At 33.3% G+C, this 25,690-nt stretch overlaps 2 protein-coding genes across 2 annotated transcripts in view; one reads left to right on the top strand and one right to left on the bottom strand.

Moving 5' to 3' along the window:
• Positions 1-1,947: 1,947 nt before the first annotated feature.
• Positions 1,948-13,805, top strand: LOC129220489 (CD2 antigen cytoplasmic tail-binding protein 2-like). Its single transcript, XM_054854908.1, has 4 exons — positions 1,948-2,128; positions 5,520-5,686; positions 8,954-9,440; positions 12,970-13,805. Exons 1-4 carry the CDS (start codon positions 1,948-1,950, stop codon positions 13,176-13,178), a joined length of 1,044 nt encoding a protein of 347 aa, XP_054710883.1. The 3' UTR covers positions 13,179-13,805.
• A 7,963-nt stretch (positions 13,806-21,768) lies between these two features.
• LOC129221244 (carbonic anhydrase 7-like) overlaps positions 21,769-25,690 on the bottom strand; it is a 196,727-nt gene continuing 192,805 nt past the window's right edge. The window contains exon 7 of the mRNA XM_054855697.1: positions 21,769-24,208. Within this exon, the coding sequence (XP_054711672.1) occupies positions 24,020-24,208 (189 nt within the window). The 3' untranslated portion in view covers positions 21,769-24,019. The remainder of the gene's footprint in view (positions 24,209-25,690) is intronic.

Genomic DNA, 25,690 nt, shown 5'->3' with positions numbered 1-25,690 from the left:
AACGTTTATTTTCTGAGGTACACTGTGCAAGGCAGCTAGTAATAAATAAGATAGATGCAACATTTTAAAATCTTAGTTCTGCTCTGCTTTAAAAACCGATGTGTGCATCACATGACTCCCTTTTACTCCAATTTAAAGTCATTTCCCCTAAGTTATTGGCAATTTTAATGTGATTCAATTATTTACTCTCTAAATATCACCAACAGTGGTTAAATTGAAACCAGATTTAAAATTTAAAAAAAAATCGCCAAATTTGCGACGAAACTTGGCGACCAAAAGACAGGCGATATATCGCCAAGTGGTCCGACAAATTATAAACACAACTCGAGTTTACATCAAAATTAACCATGATTTCCCCCCCAAAAGGGGCAAAAGACCCCTTTAGGAACATCCGAATGCAACCAAAAGGGAAGGTGCACAACTAGACCCCACTAGGAGTCTACGTACCAAATTTCAACTTTCTAGGACATACCGTTTTTGAGTTATGCAAGATACATATGCACATACACACATAGGCACATACATACATATGGACATCACGAGAAAATTTGTTGTATTTAACTCGGGGGTCTTCAAAATGGATATTTCGGGGTGTCTGTACATTCCTAGGCACTTATCCACTTGTGGTCGAGTCGAAAAAGAAAACTCATCATTTATTCGGGGGGGTGAGTAAAATGGAAATTAAGGCCGAATTTTTGAGTGAAATTGTTTTTCATGAATACAATACTTCCTTTTTTGTAAAAGGAAGTAAAAGGGGGGAACAAATCTGATACCCCCCCCCCTCTTGGCAACTTTTTCCTGTTGGCGCCAAAAAAAGCGTCGCCAAGAAAACTATGTATGACGTCATATGTCATACATCGTTCTTAGCGATGCTTTTTTTAGCGCCAACAGGAAAAATTCAAATTATGTCATTAATTATTTAATGAAATTAATGCATTAATTTTTTTCCGGTTGTTTCTCCGGGATACGAGCCCTCGGTCTCATAGTACTTTCGTAATGAGACCCCTGCCTCGGTCTCATTACGAAAGTACTATGAGACCTCGGGCTCGCCAGTTATCCCTCCGACTTTTAATATACATCACAGTCGGATATAAGTCACAGATCTCCTCCGTTCAGTATACAATTAAAGTCACAGATTTTATGTGAAATTAACACTCATTTTTGTGCTACAAAAATGCCAACCAGACCAAAATACAAACTACCAGAAACACACTAAAAACACAATAATTCAAAATATGTTGCACCTTACCTTTTTTACTTCTTTTCTTTACTTCCTCACGTGAGGCAGTGCACATATGTTCCGCTCTTAGGGAAATTTATCCCATTTTTTATTATCATTACTTTACAAAAATATTTAAGATTATGTTTGTTTTGACAAAAAAAAATTCCAAAAAAAACCAACACCTTATTTTACTTGTTATTTTGTACTCCACCCAATTAATTTCGCGAATTATTTCCAAAAACTTTACAAACATATCCTCATTTTTGTATTCACAATTTTTCATTCAAAAATTTCAATTGATACATTTGGACAACATCACAAACCGAACTCATAATTAAAATAGAAAATTCAACTAAATTAACATTAAAAAAACAACAAGAAAAAGAATACTCTAAAATAAAGTTTGAATTGAAACTTTATTTTAGAGTATTCAAACTTAAAATCTCCCTAAGAGCGGAACATATGAGCACCTACCTCCTACCACACATACACGTGCAAAAAGACAAACTTCGAGAAACCACTTTCCAGCGTTCAAGTTGCAAAACCAGGGTTGCCAAGTTATCGCCTTATTGGCGATTTTCGTATCGAGCGAAAAATTAAAATCTCGCCAAGAGGGGGGGCATATCAGAGGAGAGCCTAAAAGGGCAAGGAATTAAGTACAGTTAAAAATTTAACTCCTTATTTTTTTTTTTCCTTTACAGTTTAATGATGTCTGAAAGAATATAATGGCCTCTCAAATTTTCAATCATGATGAGCTTGAAGCAGAAATACAAAGATGTAAAGATGAAGACATATATAAGGAATCTTTAACGTTAAAGAAGTCGAAGCATTCCTTAGACAGTGATGAAGAAGATGATGATGAAAAAACTGGAAAGTATAATGTTCTTGATCCCAATGAATTAGAAGGTGAGTATTAATTGTTCATGTTAATGTTTTACTGCATTTATGTTCTTCATGAACATTAAATAATTGTAAGTATGGTTCCTAAACAGTTTTTTGATTTTTGCTGCATTGTAAATAAAACAAAAAAAGTATATAGCAGTTCAATAATTGCACCAATGCTGTAATAGGTTATTTTTCTTGCACAGCAATTGTATGCTGTAAGAAACAGACCATGCTTAAAATCGTAAGCTGTATCAGAGGTCTGCCCGGGATATTTCACATGATCCAATTTTTTATGACTCTAAAAGTATTTTTGTTGATTATCAAATGGTTTTATAAAATGTCTAAATATATAAGCATATAGTAACTCAGTATAGCACTTCAAACCACAGGACCAGCACATTTCAAGATTTCAAAATTTGCCAAATTTTGGCAAAGTTTTTCTAGTGAATTCAAATTTCAGTCTATTGAACAAAAAACATTAAATGTTCACTTTAGTTGACGTTTCAGAAAGCTTACAAATATACCTTGAATGCTTGTTTAAAGTCAAGCAATTTAGTGGGAAAAAATGATATTTGAAAATTAGAGGATCGATCTATAGCTAGGACAAACTTTAAAAAAAAAATCCCAAACCGCATTTGGAACTTTTTTTCAGATTTTAGTGCCACCATTTTATTTAAACTAAATAGTCACGTACTCTGGAATGGTTAAAAACTTTCTGAGCATTAATTAATGACTTTTACAGTAGCAGCCCAACTATGTGGAAAAAGCAAATTCCTTTTTCTGGATTCGAAAATTTCAATACAGTTGACCACATGAATATTAGCTCGCTTGAGGAAAAAAATGTGTAATTAAGTACTGTCACTATTGTCACTTTTCTGTGTTAAATCAATGCAGCTCATGCATCTGCCAATCAATGTCAACATTTCAAAGTTTGTTTATTTTTGATTGGACGTCGCCCATTTTGACCGCAAGAGGCGCTGAATGGAACCCCTGCATCTACCGATCAATGGCAACGTAATGGAAACGTTTTCCCTGTAGCGCCCTCTTTGTTGCCACGAGGCTCAGCAATTGTCACGACCAATAAGAATTAAGTGGGGCAGGGTTCGTATGGGTCATGGAAATCCTGGAAAGTCATGGAAAAAAATTTAGCAAATTTCAGACCTGGAAAAGTCATGGAAAATTGAAATTTTTATTCAAAGTCATGGAAATTTATTTAGAGTCATGGGAAAATGTCCTGAACAAAGATAAATCACCAGTTGCTTAAAGAGCAATAGACATTTTGAGTGATTTAACAGTATTGCACATAAAAACTATTCAAACTGGAAAATTGAACGATCCCAGAAATAAATCTGAATTTTGAAATCTCATTGCATCCACTTCTGTAGCAGCCACACTTCTTTTTTTCACAATGCGATTTTACTGCTTGGACATCACTCATTATGAAGTGACATTATTTTCAACATTTTTTATATTTTATATTCTGTAGTAGCGAACTTGCACGTTCTTGATTTTTGCCACACGCACTCAAAAAATGCAATTCAATTGCATCCAAGTTCGTTTCCGTAGCTTGTATAAAATTTAATTTTAAATTCATCTTAATTTGTTGAAGGTTTAAAAAAATAAAGACATGAGTCAGGTGATAGAGCACATAAATAGGGGAATTCTAATACCCTAAAACAGTAGTGCCCAACATACGGCTCGAAAAAACTGATCCATGTGACCCACTGCTAAGTTCAATGTCAAGAATTAAACACTAGGTTCCAGAATTTCTGAACCTATTAATATTTATGCATTTGAAAATGTGCAAATAAGTAAACAAGTAGATTTGAATCAGAAGATATATTCACTACTGAATGTGTTTTTAAAATAAATATCTGGTTTAGAAACATGAATTTAGTAAAAAATGTTTCATTACTTTGAAGAGCCAAAGTACTGTCAAGTTATTCGGATGACTAAATGCATTAATTTTTAGGTGTACACTGATTGTTTTTCAATTATTAAATGCTTAGATGAGATAGTGGCATTAACATGGAAGTTTTGCTAATGCTCATTTTCAAAAAATGGCAAGTTTCGTATTAAATAGTACTATTTTCTTCATGTAACAAGGTCATGAAAATTTTTTTGAAGTCGTGAAAAAGTCTTGGAAAAGTCATGGAATTTTTTCATCCAAATAGAGTACGAACCCTGGTGGGGCCTTGCATTGTGACAGTGATCAGTAAAAATGGAATTCTACTACTTCTGATTTTGTAGGGGGTCTTGAGGGCGAATTTTTTGAGGAATGAAGTCCCCAAAGTAGTTTTAGGCTATGTTGGTTGATTAAGAGACCAGTGCATCTCTAGTCATCTGAAGCGTAACTCATTGATCATAAATCTCATGCAGGAGATACTGGGAAAAAAAATCTGGACACAAATAACCGAATTGCAGTAGACCTTCGTTTTACGCGGGTTTATTTTACGCAGTTTCAATTATACGCAGTTTTAGATTTGACACCTTTATTATATTTTACGCAGATGAGTTTCAGTTTTACGCGGATGCAGCAATGGAAGCAGATAAAAATTTCCCCTCTTTCAAAACCCAAACTCCTAAAGATTGCAGATTACGCGTAATGAACTGCATTTTGGCGTGCTAATAATCGAGCTTGGGTCACTGAAAACATTTTATGCGATTGGTTCCAGAGCTCTTTCCAGAAGTAAAGTTATTTAACTCACACAATTCAGATCTCCCTGGAAGAAGAGCTTTTAGGAGTGACAAAGGAGGACAAAACCAACGAGGATATGCAACCAAAAATGTTCAGATTGAAAATTTTGAGCCATTCCTAGACAATAGTAATGACCTTTCTGATTTGTTAGTGAAGAAAGATTCTAGCCTGGAAATGACGCAAGTGATCATGGATGCGTTAATGCTCTGCAAAGAATTACGAAGAAAAATTATTAATGACTGCCAAAAGACTATCATAGCCAACTCCTCTTTATAAACAGGACATGAAATTTTTTAAAGTTATCTTTATGCATGTTGTGCATAATAGTGGATATAAATACACATTAAACTTATACAATTAGTCATCACTAGAATGAAGTATTTTATCTACGGAACCAAACCCCTATTTTAACACTAGTATTAAGTCTCAATTTACACGGTTTCGATTTACGCGGCATTTCTGTGGAAGGTAACCCCCGCGTAAAACGAGGGGCTACTGTATTATTTTTTGTAACAGTTGTTTATTTTTATGTATAATTTTATTTTTCTGAAATGTGAACATTTGATTTTTTTTTTCATATTGAACTGCATGTTTGTTGATAATTTTGACTGGTTAGAAACCTTTCGGACTTTTTGCATCTGCAATGAAATCATAATTGCTCATATCAGAGATGTTGCAAATTGCTGAAGATCTTCCTTTTCTTTCTGTCTACAGGTCAAGAAGATCGAACCATTGATTTTGATGGTGAAATAAAGATTACACCATTTAACATGAAAGAGGAATTAGAAGAAGGATACTTTGATAAAGAAGGAACTTATATTTTCAACAAGGAAGAAGATGTTATTAAAGATCAGTGGTTAGATGACATTGACTGGGTGAAAGTAAGAAGTTTTTCATTTATTCAGCATTCCGTTTTAGAATCAACCAAATACCATTATTGTGAATTTTGTTTTACTCTTCCCTTTATAGGGATAAATGATAAGTTTCTTTTTATCTACAGTCAATTGGCGATAACTCGAACCTAAAGGGACCGACGAAAAACTTCGACTAATCGAAAGCCAGACTTGCCGCTAATTTCGGTTTTCGGCACTTTAATACTAAAAACCATCAAATATTTTGATTGATATGTACATGTAACAGACAAAATTACAGAACTTAAAAGTTTTTAAGCATAATATGCACAATTTAATCAAAAATATGGAGAGAGAAAAAAAATGAAAGCATGGTTTTGATTTCGATTTTGCTGGAACCACTTGAATAGAACCGATTCTACTTCAGGGAAGGTACACATTTTCATTCATTTCAAATTCGGATTCATGGATTCTACCGCTTTAGAAGTTTCTCTTTTTCTTTTAATATTGACAGAATACTTGCTTAGACATCTTTAAGGGGGTCCAGGACACAAAAATCGTCAAATTTTGCAATTTTTTTTTATCATGTAAAATATCACTCCGTGTTTTTCTGCTTAAGAGGAGGTTTGAATCTTGTTTCTATCTTAAATAGAACAAAAGATATAATTATTTTTGTTTCATGCACCTAAATAATGTATACTTAACTTTAAAACTTTACACGCGTTTTTCTCCATGATGCAATTTTTCCCGATTTCTTGCATTCAAACTCTTATAAGTCGGGAACCGATGAAGATAAAGTAATGAAACTTGGAGCATATCTTTTTCAAACAGTTTACTTTAATTTTTATTCGTCGAATTTGAAAAAAAAACGTTTACTGCAAAAATTACAATTTTTTAAAAAAAAAGTATCTTTGAATTTTTTCTTCAAATATTTTTTATTTTTTATTGAATCAATATTTTTAAAATCGCCGAATAAAAATTAAAGCTTAGATATTTGTGCGTAATTCATTGAAAAAAAATTGAAAATTGTTTAAGAATATTTTGAGTTATAGCAATTTTAAGCAACCCCATTTTTTTAAACTAATTAAATTTAAATAAAAATTTTTCTTTTTTTCATATTTATGTTATGATTTTGCTTATTAAATAAATGGTGAATCAGTGCAAAAAATTTCAAAACTCTAAAGTATATAATAAAAAAAATTTCAAAATGTGTCCCGGACCCCCTTAATAGTAAAGAAAACTCACTCTGTCTCTCAGGAACTTATCAGCAAATGATCGAACTAAAGAAAGAATGGGAACGCATCTTAAGTCAGGTCAGCCTTTGAATAAAGATACAATCAGTTGACTTGACAGCTTAAAAGCAAATTCGTAGTCCAGCAACATGTCAAAGTGTAAATAATACAGTACAACAAAAGAAAACATGCTAACTCATTTCCGTTTGTGTAACTCCTTTATCGCACGTTGGCTCAACAGATGCTCTTCTTGCTTTAGAGGTCTCACGTGCAGGAATTGCAAGTGAAGGTGAATTAATTTTTCTCACTTAGTCACTCGTTTCTTTCTTTCGAAATAAATTTCGAGTCATCTTTGAAAAAACTTCAAGTTAAAGGAAATTAACTTCGAGATATTGAGAATAATTAGCATGAAATTAAAGACAAAGAGGTCGGGACTTAAAACGTCAATAACGCTAATAAAAACGTCGAGTTATACTAATATTCGAGTTTTCGGACTTCGAGTTATAGCAAATTGACTGTATATTTCATTTTTATTGTTATTACTTTTTTTTTTTACTTCAAATTGTTCATTAAGTTTATTTAAAGCTTTTGTTTTACTTTTGCTGTCTGAGCTTTAAAAAACTTTTCCTTTGATTTATTTACTAAATACTATATTTATTTATTATGTTGCATCAGACAAGGATATTGAATGAATGTAATTTGTTTTTGGTCACTATCCCATTGATTTATTATTTCTAAGGATGTCCCAACTATCAAAAACATTGTATATAAAAATTTCTAGGTAAATTAATAAAAATATTAAATTTTATTTTTCTGGGGAAAAAAATTATTGTGGAAATTAAATTGATGAAACATTGTCAGTTAAACATAAAAATTCATTTTGATTTACAGCAAACCCTTTCTTTTTTTCCAATACTGAAGAAATGAATTTATGATTAAAAGAACCATCAGACAATAATGACAAGTATGATAAACTAAATTAAATAAATACATTAAATTCAAATAACATCAAAATACATCTTAAAATTAGTTTACAGATATGGAAAGACTTTCAAATACACATACATGCAGTGAAATAATAGATACTTTTTAGCTAGTATTTATTTTACTGAAAAGGGAAAAAATTACTTTTCAATCAGATTCTTGACCATCCTACTCTAGTAGCTTCTCTCAAACAATTGAAAATTGAATGGGTTTAGAAGAACAAATAGCTCCATCTATTACGGGCATATAAAACAATTCAATGCAAATATTTTTTCATATTTAGTTAGTGGTCTATTCATCCCCAAGGCCCATTCATTACCACTCTCCCCTTGACACCAATCCTAAATGACTGGGAGGTACCATTAATGGTGCTGTTGACAAAACTTTTATTTCAGAAATGTGTATCTAATCCTGATATTTACAAAAATATTCTGCATAGTGTGCATATTTGTTACTGCGATGGTCCAAAATCTGGCAAATGTCGAGATAAGGCGGTGAATGTCAAAGTTCACCTCCCGAAGACATTGGCAAAAGATCAGTTAAAGTTCACATTCTCCAACTTCGGTCTTTTATTATAACATATAATTTCAAACTTCATTTTAATTGATTCAAAAAGCTTGAAATTTCTTAAGTTTAAATTAACTGTTCAATTGTTATCAATTTATGTATTACATAAATTTTAAATACCTCAAATCCAGTTAATTTAGTTTTTAAAAATTAAAAACAAATTAATAAATAAATAAAATAAAATGTGCACATAATATGTAGGGAGGAGAATGGAGAGGTCAGCACAGCATGAATGCTAAAACTGTCTATAAACTGTTTTGTTAGATCTCAACTCAACAGCATTATTGTCGACAGGTTTTACTGTAGGTTCTTTAAAATTCCACTTTGTGACATTACCTTGGGCTAGATGTATTTATTTCACTGACATTCATGGTATTTTACTGTTGCTCTGCTGTTATTTCATTACAGTGAGGTCTGAAAAAAGTTTGTGCATTTTGAGTTTTTGAATTACTTCTCAAAGATGAATATTTGAATTACTTCTCAAAGATGTTTGTTTCAATTTTTGTTATTATAGGTGAAAAATATTGAAACTTCTAAAAGAAATTTGAATGACAGTGATAGCGACGATGAACTGCCCGAAGTGAATTTATTTTCTCATTACTCCAAAATGTTAACCCTAATGAAGCCTAAAGAGACTGTGCAAAAAGCCATATGCAGGTTAGGTGGTTCCAAATCTGGGTCTGGAAGTGCTAGCAGTCGCTGGAAGAAGAAAAAAGAAAATGGTGCAAATGCAGAAAATTCAGAAGAAACAGAAAATAAAGAGAAGCTTGCGTTGCTGACAAGCTTAGCAAATGATATCATTCAGTCTGGAGACATGGACATTTATCAACAAACATATGAAAAGATGCAGTTTCATGTTAATAAAACTTCATCTTCTACCCTTAATATTAGTGAGAAAAATGATGAAGCTGCTTTAGACATGTTTGGAGATGATTTTGAAGAAACAGTTGATGAATCAAAACCATCGCAGTCTGGTCAAGACTCCTCGCCACCACACTCAAGTATGTTTAAAAGTTTTTATTTTATAATCATTAACTCCTAGCAGTCTTTTTGATAGTGTAATTGTTTTGAATGTTTCAAAAAATGGTCTTTTTTCAAAATTAATGTTTTGCTCTACATTTCAAAGTAAGTCAAACATATTTATCCCAGAATTTTACAAAACTGCAGTGTTCGAAAATATCATGATATTTTCAAAAATATCGAAAATATCCGATATTTTGATATATATCCAATATTTTCAATCAGCACAAACTAAAGTCTTCAAGGTAGTAAATCTATCCTCAAATCACCCTTTAAGTCCTTATGTTATTCTTACAATATGTAGCCTTAAAATTAATGTTTCTTTCATTATTTATATCTAATGTTTTATTTTATATTTTTATCAAATTTAATGGAGTTATTTGCATTAGCTGTTTTTATCCTGTTAGCTACTTTCACACAGTTATCAGTTTCAGAAATAAAAAATATGCATTATTCAGTGCACATTCATAAAATATTTTCTTTTTTTTTGACATGCATTTAATTAGGCACTTTGAAATATGAATTAAAATTATTAATATCACTAGTAATTTTATGAATATAAAATGGAAATAAAAAAGGAATATATTACTTTGTTGTATTAATGATGTATTAATACATCATATAAATACTGTACATAACTTTTTGGCATTTTTAATAACAAATTTACTATGATTAATATCATTTTCATATTAAAAATACCGTAGTTGAAAAGATAAATATTGAAAATATCATGATATTTTCAAAATAAATATCGGATATATACTGTGATATATATCATGTATGTATCGACTGATATATCTTGGCGAACCCTGCAAAACTGTAACTTGTTTTAATTGTTTTTAAATGTTTTGTAAGAGATTTTAAAACTACGTTCTTTAAACTTATATCCATAGTTTAATAATGTTATTATGTAATCCCTAGAACACCTTCTGTGGTTAACAATTGCTTTTTGACATCAGTTACCTTTTTAGTTTACATAGCTTTTTTTTGTCTAGAGTAGAGATTCTCAAACGGTGGTCCAGTGGATCGCAATGGTCATAGAAAAATTTTACCGGTTCACAGAATTTTTTTCTCGTCCACATTAAAAAAAAATTCCTTTGTGAAAAATCAAAACATTATAAAAATAATATCCTATATGACAGCTTTTATGTGAATGTTGAGATTATTTTTTGCTCCAAAGAACAGGTCAATATTTTAACACCAATTATTTTGCTCTCTAAATACTGTAGATATTAGAAGTCTGCATTATTTTAACAAAAGAAGGAAAGAGAGAGAAGAAATTTTACACCAATTAAATGCAATAAAATTTATTTTCCTTTTCCAAGGACCACCTTCGTCAACAACCAATCCCCCTCCCCCTCTCCAAGCCCCTATTAACTCAATCTTAAAAGTTCTCTAAAGGAGTGCAGGCACTCTTCTATTGGTGAACAAATGAAAAATTTTCTAAAAACTCATATTGTATTTATAATTTTATTATGAATATGCATGTGTAAACAGGGTCTGGCATATCAACCTATCATATTTAGAGAGGCGTTGTGTGACTATAGTGGGTTTATATGGTGGTGGAAGTAGGTTTTATAAATAGCGGTATACGTGCCATTTGCATTAGTAGCAATGGCACAGCGTGGTGAGTATCATCATATTTTGTGAAGGCATATATTCATAATGGCAGTTTTTCGATTACTATTTAGCATGAATTTTCCATTTGGTTCCAACTTGACCAACATAAAGTTTTTCACTCAAATATCGGCCTAAATTTCCATTTTGCTTACCCTCAAATGAATGTTGAGTGCTTATCTCTCACTATCTGCATGTGTGCCTATGAATGTATGGATGCCAGAAATATCTGTTTGGACAATCCCTGAGTTAATTATCACAAGTTTTCTCATTATGTCTGTATGTGCTCATGTATGTGCTATACATATGCATGTACATGTGGTACATATGTATGAGTATGAATGTAGATATTTTGTATGTAACTTGAGTATCAACATTTTTCTGCAGGCAAGTTTTCCATGCTTTGTACACTCCCTGAAATTCTGCAAATGAAACATCCTTCAGGGCATGGGTGCAAGCAACTTTGACATCATCTCCATGGTCGTGTTTGAGGGCAGCTTTACTCTGAGAAAGAGAAAAAAGTCTGTTGGGGGAAACTAGGAAAGCTGAGGAATTTCTGTAGCGCCATTTTTCATCGAGCACTCTGTAACCATGAAGTAGGTGTGACAGCGCATTGTCATGATGAAGTTACTCACCAGCAGCAATTTCTGGTTGGACTCGGTTGTCAGGTCTGTTCAATCCTTTGTCCAAAGTTTGATTGAAAAACTGTCTGACTGCTGTCTGTTTTCAAGCTGACTTGAAAAACTGTTTGACTGTATTTTGAACTTGCCCGCATATTGTGAAGGGTGTTCCATTTTCTGGCTGTCAGAGAGCGTACAAAGCACAAATTGTGTTGATGAAATGAAGTGATGGAGAGAGAGAGGGGCTCAGTAGAGCCAAGCACTGCAACCAGAGGTCTATTGTATTAAACACCGAACAGAAGTCCTAAAACAGACCAGTAGCCCAAGCAAAGATTAGCATGCATTTAATGGGAATATCATAGATCTCCCAAGGTTCAAGCAAGTTGCGGCGAAGGTGTTGTAGGCAGAAAAGACGTCGCAATCACACAAGATGTGTGCAGCTATTTCCTCATGAAAGCGACAGCCTCTACAAATTGGGTCATCAGTGATGCCCATTATAGTAAGATGCAGCTTCAAGGTATAATGACCAGTAAGGAGGCCGATAGCCCTTCTGACACTGTTACAGTTCAGACTTAAGAGTGCCTTTGCCCTAATACTAGGGCAACCTCTATTAAGTTCTTTCACCTGCTGCTGTTCATCAAGGTTGCGCCAGTTATGGTACTATTTTCTACCAAAAATATCAAAAACAGCAGCCCTAATAGGATTTTTCGAAATCCCAACTGCGGGCTCAGGGCCAACAAAAGGGATATCAGAGCCTTTCCGAGTAATGTAGTCTGCTTTTTCGTTTCCCCTCACTCCAGAGTGTCCAGGTACCCAACAAAAGGTAACCTTGTTCAGCTTCGCAAGATTGCAGAGCAAATTATAACAATCCCAAACAAAGTGGGATGTCATAACAACCTTATTAAGTTCGTTCAAGGCAGCCTGACTAATGGAGCATATATGAACACTTCGGTGTCTATAGCCATGACTCAAGCAAATACTGCAGCACACCAGGATGGCATGAAAATTGTGTTGATACTCAAAGAGACTACTAAAAATTTGCTGCGATATCTGAAAAAAACTGCTTAACTCTGTTTATTGCTTTGCTGTATTTTGAACTTGTGCCCCTGCTCTGAAGGGTGTTCCATTTTCTGGCTGTCAGTGGGCGTACAAAGCACAAAGTGTGTTGATACTCAAGGAGACTGATAAAATTTTGCAGCCATATCTGAAAAACATTTTTGTTACTTTTGTGAATTTATTCTCATTACCCTGGATTAATCGGTCCTTTTTTTAGGTGTCGTTGATCCTGATGCAGAAGTTCAGTGGGAATTCAAGTGGGAAAATACAAATGATGCCAAAATATATGGACCCTATCCTACTTCTCAAATGTTTCAGTGGGTAACTGAGAAATATTTCGAAGATGGAGTTTTTGTCAGACAAGTTGGAAAAACAGATCCTTCTTTTAATTCGTCCAAAAGGATAGATTTTGAACTTTACTTATAACAAATAATCATGCTCATGTCACTTGTTCTTATGCGAACTCCAACCTGTAATATATTCCCCCTTCCTTTCAGCATAAATATCATCTTTTGTTCCACGGCCGTAACCAGAAAATAATTTCCGGGAGGGTTTAAAAACTTTCATGTGGAGCTTGTGCTATTTGTGCTAATGTTCAAGTCGTCAGGTTATCTGTTACAAAAGTTTTTTCTGCAATCAATATATGAAAGACACTTGAGTTTTGGAACAATATTATTTAGAAATTTTTAAATAAAAACGAACATTTAAATGTCAAACCAAACTTTTTTGAGGTGGGGGGGAGTTGAACCCTAAGAACCGCCCTCCCTTGTACACGGCCCTGTTTTATTCATTCATTCCAATGAAATAAAAATTCAAATTTTATCCAAGCTTTTAAAATTAGTTGTTGCTGTTTCACTCAAAATAAGTTTTTGATGATTGAATTGATGATTTTGTCACTTATTTTTGTATAAACTCCAGCCTGTAGTCTACTTTCTTTCTTTTTTCATTTTTCAACATATCATATTTAGTTAATTCATTGCACAGAAATATAAATCAAATTAAGTCCAAACTGTTAAAGTTAGTTTTTGCTTCTTCACTCAAAATAAGTTTTTGATGATTGAATTGATGATTTTGTCACTTATTTTTATATGAACTCCAGCCTGTAGTCTACTTTTTTTTTCATCTTCAACATATCATATTTTGTTCATTCATTCCACAGAAATATAAATCAAATTAAGTCCAAACTGTTAAAGATAGTTGTTGCTGTTTCACACAAAATAATTTTTTAATGATTAAATATATGGCGTTATCACTTATTCTTGTATGAACTACTGTAATATACTTTCTCTATTTCTCACTCTCTCCCTCCCCACTCTCCTCTTTCAGATATCATATGGAGGTTTTTTTTCATTCAAAATTAAAAATTTAAATTTTATCCAAGCTGTGCAAGTTGATTTTTGCTGTTGCTCACAAAATAACTTTATGTGATGATTAAATTGATAATACTGCTTTGATGAAGTTATTTTATTTCATGAAATAAGATTTTAAGAAGCCTCACTCTCCTAGATTTTTTTTTAGAGTAAAATGTTTAAAATTTTAATGGATAGTTTGGAACAATTAGCTCATTAGTCGTTGATGAGTTTGGAATTATCTTATTAATGACACAATCTAGCTAAAAAGGGTATGTTACTTGTTCCTATTAACTTAGAAGATTTGAAGTTAAATTTGAATTTTAAATTAAAGATCTTAAAAAGAGTAAATTAACTTTGATGATGTTTAGAGAAGGAAAGGATAGGATTCACAGATTCCACCACAGAATTTTTCCGAAGTTAAAGCTCTGAAATTACATATGTAAGCACCATCTTTGAAAACAAAGAAGAAAGGGTTGATGCATGGTCACTCCTGGAATATGAATCCGCAGCACCATGACAGCCTAACAGTAAAGGTACGTTTGTGCTATGCTTCAGTCATCTGTGTTGGCCACTCGTAGGAGAGCTCCCAGGAGCCATTATTTAACAGGACAATGAACGGTCACCATCAGTAAGGGAATTCCTCTTCGAGCATATCTGGGATCACTTTGGACGACCTTAATTGAATTATAGTGACGCTTTTACAGTAATTGTGGAACAAGATGACGTAGGACATCGTACGAAACTGTAATGCCTCAGTGCTCACCTTTATCGCCTAGTACATCCACACCAGGTGTAACTCAACCCGGTACTTAAACCTCCATTCATAATGGATTTTTCCAGTTGTAAATGATCATTTTGTAATCACTTTCTCTTATGTTGTCCTTACATATGTAAAATTTTGTTTCATTCTGACCACTTATAGGTGCATCGATTTTTTTTTGTTATAGAGTGTATTTGGAGACGTTATGTGTGGAAAGGCCGTAGCCAGCCCCCCCCCCCTCGAAAATTTCAAAGCTTCACATGCTGTAAAAAGGAAAATTATCAAAAATTTTGTTTTTTGGACTTCAACTTGGAAAAGTTCGAGTTATCCCCGAACCCTCCTTACGAAAATGGTTGATAGAGCCTTATAGAGTTCTATAGAAAATTATATAGAAGTCTATAAGAAAGTTTCTATATAAATTATTTCTATATAATTCTATAGGTATCCATATAGAACTTGGGAATGAAGTTCCTATAGAAATTTTCTTCTATAAAATTCTATAAAAGCTGCTATAGAATTTGACCATAAAATTTCTATAGATAATTAATTCTATAAAAAAAATTTGCTGTAGAATTCTGTAAAAAAAAATGAGAATTCATTCATTTTATTTACAGTTATAGTTTTCATTAATGTTTATATAATACTTCTCGTTTGGAAAGGTTAAAAAAAAGGTTACAAATTAATTTCATTTTAAGAATAATTATTTTAACAATTAATTATTTGTTAAGGTCATTTTTTTATTACAAGGGTGGATTGTAGTATGGTTTTTAATAATAATACTGTTGCATTTTGTTATAGTTCAAAGAAAAGTCCAAGTAATTTATTTAAAAAATATACTCATAAAAGTAAAAAACAATTTGTTATGAAAAATGTTTGAATTCTTTATAGTAATAATAAAGCTTCTAAACATTGAAATTAATTTTAAGTGTGTGAGGAATCATAACTTTTTTTTCCATTGTTTAGTAATAAAATAATCGAAATTCCAAGATGCAGTCTTTGTATTTTGTTGCGGGAGTTTGCCGGTAATATTTTATTGATATACGCCAAGCGCGATATCCGTTTCTCCCTTTTTCCCCAATATGGAATCGTCCGTTTTCCACGTGCGATCGTCACGAAGCGTTGTGCTGAAAATGGCCGAACATATCTCCGAATTCGTTGGAAAGTATGTATTAATTTTGTGTGTTGTTGTTGGATTTGATTGTATTGAACCAAATGGGAATAAATATTATTTATAAGTAGTAGCTATAAAACAAAATTTGAGTTTTTGATCCAGAATGAACCTCATTATGCATCGAAAATAGCACTTGATTTTAGTAAATAATTAAAGCTCATGACTGAGTAATGACATGAATTTACTAGTGGTTTTTGCATTATTAATGCATATGTAAGTCGCAAGAACCAAAAGCTTGGATGTGTTAACTTTTTTTTTTTTTTTTTTGTACTGCTAGGGGTTCTAATATGTAATTAGCACTCCCAAATGGTAAGCTATTGTCCATTTTTATGTACTATCTCTACCTAATAATGATGGGTAATTTTTGGAATAAAGATAAGTAATTGCTGCACCTATTTTTTAGGCGTAATTTTTTTTTCAAACTTACATTGATTATGTAAAGCATTGTCATTGTGTTTTATGAAGCTCTTAAGATCTATATATGCTTTATAGGAAGATCTACAGAGGCTCTATAAGAAATACCTGTATAGAGTTTTATAGAATTGACTCAATTTTCTATAGAACACTTCTATAGAATTGTATTTAAAAACCTCTATAGCATTCTCTAAGAAGTCTGTAGAACTGATTTTATAGAAACGTATGGAGGTTTTCACTATAGAATTCAATTGAAAACGACCTATAGAAAATTGGGCCATAATTCTAAAAGACTCTATATAGGTATTTCTATACAATTTGTTAATAGAATTCCATAGACCCCACACCCCAGTGTTATCAAAGGTCGTTCAAACTTTCGTTTTTAGGGCTTCAATTCTAAAAAAAAATTCCGGGGGAGCGCTGCGGAAAATTACCGAAAAGTGACCCACAAACCTCTCTTCCCACAAACATTACCGAAGCTCTTCTAAAACCTGCCTAAAAAAGGCTAACTTCAAACATTTTTCGGCTGAATCTCTCTCTGCATCCTCCCTCTCTTTCCAACATTATCAACGATTGTTTTAAATTTAGTTTTCACAGCTCATATTTGTAAAATTTTCTAGAGAGGAGCTTCCAAAAACTCTTCCCCCTAACTTCAAAGAAAGTCAACCAAAATGACGTTTTTAGAGCTTCAATGGGTAAAGATTGCCGGTCTCCTTAACGTTACCAAAGATGGTATCACAATCGTGTTTTGAAGATTTCACTTTCAAAAAATTCCTAGGAATTCGCCCCAATCTCTCTTCTCTCAAACATTACCCAAAGATAGTCTAAAACTGCGTTTTTGCAACTGTAATGGGGGAGAACCCCCAAACCCCCCTTTCCCACACAGCTTGATAGGTCATAATAGACAATTGCATTTTAAAAGATTTAAATTCAAAGAAGGGTCGGGTGAGCGCTCTTGAACCTCCCTCCTGTGCACTACCAAAACGAATGTCTAGAATGCATTTTTAAAACCACAAATTAAGAAAATTTCTGGTGTTGGGCCCTTAAATCTCGCCACCCCTTAATATCACCAAAAATCTTCCAAAACTGCGTTTTTAAAGCTTCAATTTAAAAAATTTCGTTGACGAGCTCCCGAATTTATTTATGAACATAATTAGGGACATAACAATTGCCGTTTCGAAAAATGGACGAGGGAGCAACCTCAAACCTCTTCTCCCCATTACCAAAGATCGTCAAAAATGCCTTTTCAAGACTACAAATTCTTAAACTTTCTGGAGGAGAAGCTAGAAGCTCTGTATTTAAGACACATGTGACATAAAAAAGAGGACTTCAATTTCATACACCTCCCATTCATTTTTCGACTTCAGAAGGGCTCTGAGAGTTGGATCAAGCCGCGGCAGCAACTTCTGACTGAGAGTTTAATAAGTGTTGCAATAAAAACTCTTACTGGTGATCCAAATGAGGGTTTTAACTCCTTTGACAAAACCATAAAGAGTTCAAAACTGCGTTTTTCGGCCTTTGATTTTGAAAACTTTTCGGGTCAGAGTCCCCGATCTCTGCCATCTTCCCTAATAAACACAAAAGGTGCACTTTCAGAATTTTGATTTCAAAACTTTGCGGGAGGACAGCAGCCCTTTACCCGCTCCTTATGCCGTAGAACTAACACAAAATAGAAAATCATATTTCTTGGACTTTGATTGCAAACAGTTTTCCCTGGGGAACCTCTTTTCCTTGTTTAACAATGCCAAAAAGAACTTGAAAATGTGTTTTAAGAAGGGGAAACTCCTAAATTTCATTCTTCTTCCCGTAATAAACTCACCGCGTAAGAAGATTTGTAGTGGCGTTTTTTAAAATTTTGTTGTCAAGAATTTGAGAACGCCCAAACCTTCTCCCAATTTGAGAACTCTCAGCGTGATCAAGCGTAGGTCTTATAACTTAAAAAAAAAAAAAAAAAAAAAAAAAAATCCAAGTTAGCAACCACCTCCTCCTCTAACATGTTTACATGTATCCCAAAATTGCGTTTTTACAACTTCAATAACAAAGTTTCCCAAATGCGTTTTTTAGGCTTCAAAAATTTCCAGGGGAGTGTCCACAAACCAAATCCCTTGTGTTGTTGCCAAATGGTAGCCGGAACTGCGTTTAACAAAATGCCTTTTGAAAGTGTGTCTAAACTGAGATACTGAGCCCAGTGTCAGTTTGACATGTATTTCAAAATATTAAAATACTCCTAGGTCTGCTCCTCCCTTAAAACCAATCATTTGGGCGCTCCTGACCCTCAGAGCTCATGAAAAGTGATTGGTGGTATCTGGTATATATTACTATTTCATGTCCAATTTGAGCGCCCATTAAAGATCCTTATGTCATTGATATACAATGTGGCCGAAAAGTCCTTGATACATTAAAAAAATTCATAGAAAACCAACAAATTGTCGTATGAATTTGCGATTTGCACCATAATACTTCACAGGTTCAAGAGTTTTTATGACATCGGGGAAAAAAAAAGGGGGGGAAAAATTTTCGCAGTTAAAAGTTACCCTTAAATCGTTTTTGTTGACATGGGAAAACGCAAAAAGGAATAAAAATTACTAAACGAAGAATTACAAGCATAGCATATACCCCTGGCTGCGTAATGAATTTTTTCTTCTTCCCCCCCCCCCCCTTTTCATTTTTTTTTTTTTCGATTTCATAAAAACTTCAATCTGAAGTATGGTGCAAACCGCAAATTCATATGACAATTTGTTGGTCTTATATGAATTTTTTTTAAATGTGTCAAGGACTTTTCGGACACCCTGTATTTCGCACTTGCGACATTTACGACACCACACATCTTTTTCTAAACCAATAAAACTTGTACATTATTAAATTTCTATTAAATAATATAATTTATCTGAGAAAACATCTGCCTCACATTTTGATAAAGTAAGTTTAACTCTCTGTAATTCAGGAAAATTACTGTTCAAAAGAAAAAATTCCAAAAATCAACTAATAATACCGCCTACCCTCTCCCACGTCTTCTTCCAAAATTTTTTTCATTTTGCTGTGTTGCCGCCCCCCTCCCCACACCTTACTGCGATATGTCTACCAATTCGCAATATGCTTCAAAAATCATAGCAAAAGGTGACTTTTTTTGTCGAAAATTTTTGAACCCTCTCCCCGAAACAAAATTCTGGCTACGGCCTTGGGAAAGGGGGAGTTAGGGGTCTCTCTAAGAAATTTTTGAGCAATCACGATTGCTTATTGCTTTTATTTGACTGTTTTTGGCGTTTCTATCATTTTATTTTCCCACCGCCACCCTCCGCACCATCACCGTCGACCGGCTCTTCACGATGCTGCCCCTATAGCGAAAACCGTCTCCAGGTTGCATCTATGTCCTACACACACGCGCACACATACATACACACAAACAAACACATACACACACGCATACATACAGACACCTACACATACACACACACTTACACACTACTACCCTCACATTCATGCCTGCACACAGACACAAACACATATGCCTACACACACATACAGCTACCCACAAACACATACGCCTACACACACACAAACACATACACATATAACTATTACAAAATAACGAACAAAATTTGAGGTTCCTTTGCAATCAATGGTATGTACCAATGGCGTAGCCAGAAACTTATTCCTTTGCCCCACCGAGAATTTAATTTCTCACTATGCTACTGGCAGATAGAATTCGATCGAATCGAACCAAATGGAGTTGAATGAGCCCCGAAGTTTGCGGATGATGATCCTGACAGCAAGTGCGAAAATTTTGAAAATGCAGAAAATTGTTTGCTTCCACATCGTGCGATGATGTGAACATTAGTGGATTTTAGGGGGCCCGCCCGCCCGCCCACCCCCCTAAAAAAGGAAAAATTAATGTTACTTTTTTCGTTTTAATTGACTTCTCTGTGTAACATGAAGAAATGTTTTACAGTTGTTTAAAAAGGATACAAAAGACACAAATCTTATTTTAACAAAAGCATTTTCGTTTGCTAAAGAAGTAATACTGGAGTCGGAAACCAGGATTCGTCTATTAATTCTTTTTTGATAGAATAAGTAATTGACATTTTGAAATAAAAAATGTGTGAAGATGTGCCTAGAAAAGCGCTCTGAAAAATTGAAATGCGGGGGGAAGGGAGGGGGGATGAGCGTTTCAATTTCTTATGCTCCCCACCAAAAATTATTTCTGTATTCGCCCCTGGATGTGAATCGTTAAAGGCTTCGTCTATTATGCTCTCCCGTCAAGTTTCATTCCGAGAGTAATTCGCACCCTAAGAGCTCAGATGCCGAGGTGCCTCCAACTGGTGGAAAACAGAATGTCGAAGTCGTCGTCATCAAGTGGTAAAGGCATCCGCCGTTATAGTGCTGCCGCATGAAAGAATGCTCGCCATCCTCTGGGTAATACATTAGGCTTGCAAACGACTAGCAGTCAATATGCGTCCCCGTTAAAATGGTTGTTTCCAGTCAAAAGTACTACTTTTAGTCACTGAAGTTGATAGAATGAGCAGCAAAAAAAAAAAAAACCATGGACCAGGAAATTTTTTTTATTATCGAAACGTTTAAATATTAATTATTTTTTAAAATGTCCGATTTTTCAAACAAGGCGGGGTTTATAACTTCACAAGTGATGAACTTTGCGCGTACTCCACTGGCGCACTGAGTGCATACGCTTGCTATCTACCGCGTTTTCAGCTTATGATAATCAGGAAGCGAATTAAATGTTGCGCATTACGCTTGCTATCAACCATATCGTTGCCAGTATACGTGAGTAAAGAAGCGAATTAAATATTTTGCGTTGCGCTTTGGCATCAGTGTGAATGTCATTTCATCATTAGTGATGTCATGTGCAGAAGCGTAAACAATGAAACTGTACCGTTCAAAATAATTGTTAAAAAATATTAAACTTTATCAAATTATTTAAAAAATGGCTGAATCCTACGTTTTTAAGCATGCTCTTTCAGAAAAAATACTTTTAAAGTTTCGGAAACGACCCCACACATTTAGTTCAATTTCATTGCACTGAATACTAATGCAACGTAATATTTTTAATTACAAAACATTACGTTTTCAAAATTAATTTTCAGACCCGTTTTAATTGCAATTACATTGCCTAAATTCATTGCAAGGAATTCCTGTTACAAAGAACAAAATTTTCCGTCCCTTGAAGTTCGTTGTAACGGTATTTAAACGCTAATTGTACATTGAACTTTGTCATTCGGCTAACTTGTTGCCGAAAATTCATCCAGCCCTCTAGAAATACAACCTGTGTGATATGTATGTTCAAACTTGAGTAAATACAAGAAATTGAGGAGAATATTTTAATATAAATCACTTTTTCTTTGGTTTAGCCAAAGTTAAATGTTGAACACAAACAGTCAGACTTTATTAATTTCATTCTTTTACAAATTAAAGTATGGCACAAAACATTTTCCCCATATTTTACACTTCAGTTTTAAACAAGCAAAAACTACATGACAGGTGACACTAGCTGTACAAACATTTTGTTATACACATATTACAAAAATAACATTTACAAGGGATAATTATCTTTTTATGGCAGATCATTTGTTGAGTTTGAGAAAGCACCTTGTTTTATTATCACACTCATCGCCGTGAGATGTATTCTTTCATAATCCTTTATCAGTCTTTCAGTTAAGTTTTGAAAGTTCTTATAGAAATATTCCACATGAAAAACTCACATCCCCCATATTTTCACTCATAAATTTTGAATTTAAATCTTTAACTATTCATTGAAATATTTACCTGCGATTTGTGTTGCATATCTTTAAAATAAACCTAAATATCATTCCAAACATTTTTTTTTCTGAAATTATTTCAGAAAGGTATAATTTCCGGATGGTAACAAAGTTTAATAACTAGCTCAATTTAAGAAATGTGTAAAAAGTAGTTTTGGTATTGATATCAATAGCAACATTTTGTATCATATAATTAGTATTTCATAACTTTCTTTTGTAAAAAACGGTCTATATGTAATTTATATATCAAATCCCATATTAAATATCATAAAAAATTAATTAGTAATTAACGCTAATCAGATGTTTGAAAATCTAAAATTACTTGCATTAACTTTTCGCAGATACTGAATTTGATTCTAATTTCACGAATTGAAAATTGAAATTTCTGCAACAATTCCAGATTTTTAAGAATTTCATTGGTAGTTATAATGGATAATATGTGCAAAAATTTGCTTCATATTCGATATTTACAGGTTATTTTAGTATTTAATATATAACAATTTTTTTACTGTTTAGATAAAATAATTGCTTTCATTTCAACATTTTCCTAGTTATTAATCATTATGTAAAAATAGAAAATTTCAAGCGGATAAACGATCAAGTCATTGGCACCAAATATTTGTCAAACGAAGTAAATAAGAAAGAAATACGTTAAAGCACGTTTTCTCAACAATATAGTAGTTTCTTCAACTATTTTAACAGTTAGCTTAACTAATATTTCAAGACAAAAACTAGTTTTTCACGAACCTGAAAAACTTTCTAAAGGACCTAAAATATTTCCGAGAAAATAAAACGTTATAATGAGTTATATATGATGAAATTCATTCGTATAGTAATTAGCTTAAGGAAGATCAAAACACACATTGGTAATAAGATGGACTACAGAAGAAACGTAGAATTTCTTTCATTAAAAATGGCACCAAGTAGTTGCAGTTTTGCTGTTACTAAATACTTATTTTGTGTGTTTACTTGTACTCGCATTTTAATCTGGGAAGAATAATGCACCTATTTCCCTTGCCTTTTAAGTAGAGGTGGTTTCACCATTCGTTTTCATTTAGAAAGAACGCAAAATACTTAGAAGAATGGACAGCAGAATTCGATTTACGAAATTAATCCATCATTTTGATAAACTTCTCTACCAAACTTATTTCTGAATTCTATAGAGGTCTTGATATGGTTCGAACTCTAAAGATACTTTTAAGCTTTAATTATTAACTTAGTTATAAATAGTAGTAGAATTGCTAATTCTGTTTGTTCGTTACATTACGTCAAAACGAAGTCAACAAAAAGTGCCTTTTTATTACTAGTTGGCAAACAAAAGTGATCCGATCTATGTTCTCACAAACCCAAGCTGATTCGATTTGCCGTTTTCGTGTTTATTATTATTATTAACTCTAGAGTGATACAACATTTGAATCCTGTACATACTAACGGAAATTCGCATCAGTTGCCATCATTTTAAGAAAAAAGTTGTCGAAAGTTGTATATTTAGATGAAAAGTTATTGAAATATTTTTCTTGTTGCCAAAGTCAAACTAGTTTTGAAAAAAGACATTTGCTGTTTCTTTTTACGAAGAGATGACGATTCTTTGGCTTAGTGGACACTTTGTTTTGTGACTTCTCAGATCCTTTCATGAAAAGCTTACAAGTATTAAAATTTGGTGCTAAAACTTTCATTATGTCATGAAATTAGCGTCTTGGAGCCGCTCTTTTTTACAGGTGCTCTGATTCAAAACGAATTTCTCCCTCAAATGAATTATGCTGCCACTTCTAAATTGAAATTAGTCCGGTGGGGAACCTTCAGAGGAAGAGAGCAAAAGCTGTGAGAACCATTAGGGTAGAGGAGCTGAGTGAAGGGGCTGCGTTGTCCGAATCTCGAGAAATTTCAACAACGCGACCGTGAAGCTCTTGTACTGGTCTGAAGTTATCGACCAAGGATTCGGCAGGTTCTCCTTCGTCTTCTTCTTTCACGTTACGGAATAGCTGCAGCTAAAAAAGAAAATAAAACTTTGAATCTAAAGAAAGGTGGTAAAAATGTACTTACCTTTCAATGAATTTCTCTAATTTTTACACACACACACAAATGAAGCTAGTATGTTGTGACCCTCTTGAAACTTTCTTCTATAACTTAATTATGAATTCTTGGCTCTCACGTAGAATCACTAACTGCAAAGTTTTGGGCCATTTCACAGTCATGTATGGGACAATCCGACTCGATAATTCAGCAGCATTTGTTGTAGATCTTAATATTTTAATTAAACAGGGGTAAACGCATTTTTCAATCTTTATATTTGATACAAAGACAGGGCCTGACTAACTGAAAGTGAGGCCCCAGGCCCACATTAATTGCGAGGCCTCCTGAAGACTATAGCCCAGTCCGAATTTTTTTTTTTTTGGGGGGGGGGGGCACTTTGTCTATCACAGAACTATGTAAACCATTTATCATGTGCATTCATGAATCCCCTTCGGAGCACCTCATAATTGTGGCATGGTAAATTCCCCACAGGAATAATCAATAAAAATTAATTAGTTGGAAATAATAAGTTATTTCCAACTAAAAAGTCATTATTTTTTATTGTTATTTAAAAAATACATGTATTTTTCGCACAGTTGTATTGCTATGCATAATTTTTTGAGTAATTTAGGGCCCTTACGGAAGAAGGGGCCCCAGGCCCAGGCGACCTGTGCAGTAATCAGGCACTGTACAAAGAGACTCCTATCACAGTATTATTTTTATTAAGTAACTTTGTTACTTAAAATTTAATTTATTTGCATGCGTCATTGGCGGGGCAGTCAAAGTCAGCCTCTTGTTGTTTGCTGTATGCACTACTTAATATTTTTGCTGGATTAATAGACAATGACGAAACAAATTGTAGGTTTTGAAAGCTAAGGTTCCTACGTAAAGGGAACATAGCTCATTTGTTGATAAATAATAATTTAAACCGTTGAAAAAAAGGCATGTACTATATGGCCATTCCACTGAAATACGTCATTTTGTGCCGCACGTAACGGATCCGATATTTCGGAAAAATAAATAGTTTTGAAAGATAAGGATGAAATTTTCGCTTACGAAGTCACACATAAGTTTGTGATTTATTGGCTGAACCATTCCAAAGATCTATATCTAATGACAAATAGTAGTTGAACTTCTGTATTTTTTTTTCCTGAGGAAAAATTTGCAAAGGGCTTTAATAAAAAGACCTTGTAAAATCATTTACAGTGAGATAATTCAATTCTACTATGAGCCATATATTTAACGTGATATTTTATTTTATATACTAATCTTCAAAGATTGTTTCAAATTTAATACCCAGCTCTAATTAAATACAAATATTATTTTTCATCACCTTTTATTTATTTATTTTTCATATTTATAGTTTTTAAATGCAACAGTCTCCAAAATAAATAATAAATGTACTCTTTTAAAAGTATATGAAAACCACAATATTAGTAGCTGAGCAAGAAAAATAA

Source organism: Uloborus diversus, chromosome 4 (genome assembly GCF_026930045.1).
Source record: "Uloborus diversus isolate 005 chromosome 4, Udiv.v.3.1, whole genome shotgun sequence".
NCBI lineage: Eukaryota > Metazoa > Arthropoda > Arachnida > Araneae > Uloboridae > Uloborus > Uloborus diversus.
This window is presented reverse-complemented; position numbering and strand designations above follow the sequence as displayed.